The sequence below is a fragment of the Camellia sinensis genome, chromosome 10, assembly GCF_055761805.1.
Source record: "Camellia sinensis isolate YWXY chromosome 10, ASM5576180v1, whole genome shotgun sequence".
NCBI lineage: Eukaryota > Viridiplantae > Streptophyta > Magnoliopsida > Ericales > Theaceae > Camellia > Camellia sinensis.
This window is the reverse complement of record NC_138970.1, coordinates 144522500-144525744: the sequence shown is the minus strand read 5'-3', so window position 1 is coordinate 144525744 and position 3245 is coordinate 144522500. Positions and strand designations below refer to the sequence as shown.

Below are 3245 nucleotides of genomic sequence, written 5' to 3'. Positions count from 1 at the left end.
CAGAATCCAAGCCCATCAGCGTCTCAGCCAAGGTCATGGCAATACAGCTCTTTCCTTCTCTCAAGCCTTGGGCAACTTCAATCAAACGGATACTAGCTCCGCCGAAGCCCGAGGAAAGCAAAAAGTGAGACAACAAACACAAGCAGAGGGCGTGTTGCCGGAAACCCTGCCAATAATGGTTGCTGCGGTCACCGGCGTCGGAAAAACGATGGATCAAGCCGAGGATGTCCAGTTCCCCACTGCAGATCAGAGATCGAGCATCATGCGCCGTGAGCCCACACATCCGCCCTAAAGCCTGGGCATGGCCAAAACGGAGCTGGGGCAAGATCACTTCAGAACATTCAGACTCCATCAAAACCTGAAAATCTTCGAAAGTGGGACATACCTCTTGGCCGCCGAATCTAAAAACGTGCGTCACTGGGTTCCAGAACCTTGCCGCGACATGGAGAAAAGGGAGACGTAGTGGAGTACGGCTCAGCGTGAATAGTGCATTCAAACCGAAACCCCGGAAGTTCAGCTTTTCCGAGCCATCTAGAGGAGAGATCCAAGATGTGAGATTTTCTGCGAGAAACGCCTCCATCTTTGTGTAAAACTAAGATGAAATGAATGTTCCCGAAGTTGAGGCTTTTATAGAGGAAAAAACACTATTCACGGGGACACGTGTCAAAAACTAGGTGGCTGCAGGAATAAGTGGCCGGCCGGCCACCTTTTCTGGCTGGCCGGCCATTCTCTTTTTCAAAAACTGGCCGGCCGGCTCCCACTCTCCATAAAATTGGCCGGCCGGCTCCCAAAGGTGGCTGGCAATGCTCCAGTGTATCTCCTTGGCCCTGTTTTACCCTTCGAGGGAAAGTTTCAAGCATTTCCATGCAACGGGAGAGTCAAAGGCCTTCATTTCCCTCTATTTCGGATGCGTTCCGGTGCCCAGATCGTCCGAAGTACACTCTGTTGTTGCTGAGTTTTGTTTATCGAGTTGTTGTTTTGATTATCGAGTTGTTGTTTTGCTTATCGAGTTGTTTGTCGAGCGGACGTGTTTCGTGTTTTCGAGTCATTGCTCTCTGTTTAAACAATCTTTGTTTAAGTCTTGTTTATTTACGTTGTCAACACTGTTGTATTTTGCTTATTGAGTTGTAAACTTCCTAAGGTTCTGTTATATCTTAGTAAGTTGAGTTGCTTAGTTTGTTGCGTCAGTTCACTACCTGACTTGGTGATTACACAATGCACATTCCCATTCAATTTCATTTTTTTTGTGCAAAATAAAATGATGCGATACGATGCTAAAAGTTTAAAATACAAACACCTTTTCAAAAGCTGTTTCATTCCATCATGTTTTACAATGAACAAAGGTACAAGTTTTACAAAAAATAAAACTACCTAACAATGTGCAAAGTGCTACAAACTACTAGCAAAAAGAAAAATAAAGCAGGAAACAGCAGTATCAATGTCCTCGGGAGCGGGAACGAGAAGCACTCCTCATCCTCTTCTGCGGGACAACCTCTGCACCATCATCATCATCCGGGTCGGAGCTGTCATCCTCAGAATCCCCCTCAGCCTCGCCTCTGTTCCCTGAACCAAGACCGGAGCCCCCCTCCTCAGCAGATGTCTCTGACTGGCGGTCGGTAACCTCCTCCTCCTCCTCCTCCTCGGGCTCTGCCTCTACAACGTGTGCCCTGCGTCTGCGGGAGGACCCTCCTCGAGCTCCTCGAAAAGGCCTGGATGGCCCAGCTCCTCGGAAAGGCCTGGATGGCCCGGCTCCCTGAGAAGGCCCAGATGGCCCAGCTCCGTAAAAAGGCCCAGATGGCCCAGCTCCCCAAGGAGGCCCAGGTGGCCCGGCCCGCGGCTGAGCATATACAGGAGGCATCTGAAAATGAAAAGTTCAATGCATCAGTTCAAACATGAAAATCAGATACGAGTACAGTATGTGAGTGGGGTGTGTGTAGGATGTGCTCTACAATGCAGAAAAATGTTCAAAACCAGTGTGTCATCAGAAGTGTGATAAATACAAGAAAGATGAACGGTACCTGCACACCCATAACGGATAGGTGTGTCTCTCTCCGAAGGACCATGCCCTCAAGTGCGGCCATCACCCCGAGAATCTCGTCCACATACTCAACCGGAGGCTGCAGATACAAATGCAAAACTATCAGTAAAGGAATGAATGTCTAAGTACTCGACTGATAAATCAAAGCTATAAATCATACCGGTGGTGAATCAGGATCCCTGACATATCTATGGTCAGGAAGTGGAGGCTCTAGCAGAATCGGGTAAGGAGTCCCAAAACGCCATCCCGTCAACACGGACGGCATGTCTGGCCATCCAGGATGACGATAAGTCGGAGGAGTCGGAGGAACCGATCTACCCCCACCTCTCGATGTACCAGCCCTACTAGTAGAAGGGGCGTCTGCAGCCCGAGCCCGGGCCTGGCTCGAAGATGACGTACCAGCAGACCTCGTCATCGGGGTGCGAGCCCCCGCCAGTGGAGGCATCAAATATGTATGACGGTAAGTGGCGTAGTCCCCCTCCTCGAGGTGCAACAGGGCATCACTACCCAGCATAGCGCCAATTATCTCCTGGTAAGAGAACCTATCAGCAGTCCGCATACTGACTGGGGGTGCTACGGGAGGGTCCTGAGAAGTATACCCCCATACCTGACGCAGAAAGCGTTCCCCCAGAAACCATGCTCTACCAACAGGTCCTTCGAGCAGGAACCTGTACTGGGAGGTGCCCGATCCTCCGGGATACTGAAATCGGAGACCATCGCCCAAGGGTACCCAAGGCTGCCATGTAATCTGCGGATAACAAGTGAATAAACCAATCAGAAATCAGGAACGTGCAGGGCAAATCAGAGATAAAAATGGGAAGAACTGAGGGTTCTGAAGTACCTCCAATGGGCGCACAGTGTCAAAATACTGTCGCAGATAAATGAGAGTCTCTCGGGGTCTCAGCCGGTGCGGGCCCTCGAACACCAGTGAATATGGGGTCATGAAGGGCCCTGCCACCTCCAACTCTGGGGCTAATGCTAGGAAGTATACGTAGACCCATAGCTGAGAAAAGCAGTGCAGAATGTAAGTACAAAGTGCTGAGAGCAAAATACAGACTGTAAAGTGCGCTGTGTGTGCAATGTACAAGTAATGAAGAGCAGAAATATAAATCAAGGGGACAAAAAAGTACCTCCCAGGCTCTCCAATAACCGCCAAGTAAGTCTCCCCGCCCGCGGGAGGTCGCACTCATATAATAGTAAAGGGTAG

General features: G+C 50.0%; 1 protein-coding gene across 1 annotated transcript; it reads right to left on the bottom strand.

The window, feature by feature from the left end:
* Nucleotides 1–1275: 1275 nt before the first annotated feature.
* On the bottom strand, nt 1276–2313 carry LOC114271458 (uncharacterized). Its single transcript, XM_082893452.1, has 3 exons — nt 2199–2313; nt 2019–2117; nt 1276–1858 (listed from the first exon to the last, which is right to left on the bottom strand). Exons 1-3 carry the CDS (start codon nt 2301–2303, stop codon nt 1436–1438), a joined length of 627 nt encoding a protein of 208 aa, XP_082749578.1. The 5' UTR covers nt 2304–2313; the 3' UTR covers nt 1276–1435.
* Nucleotides 2314–3245: the final 932 nt, after the last annotated feature.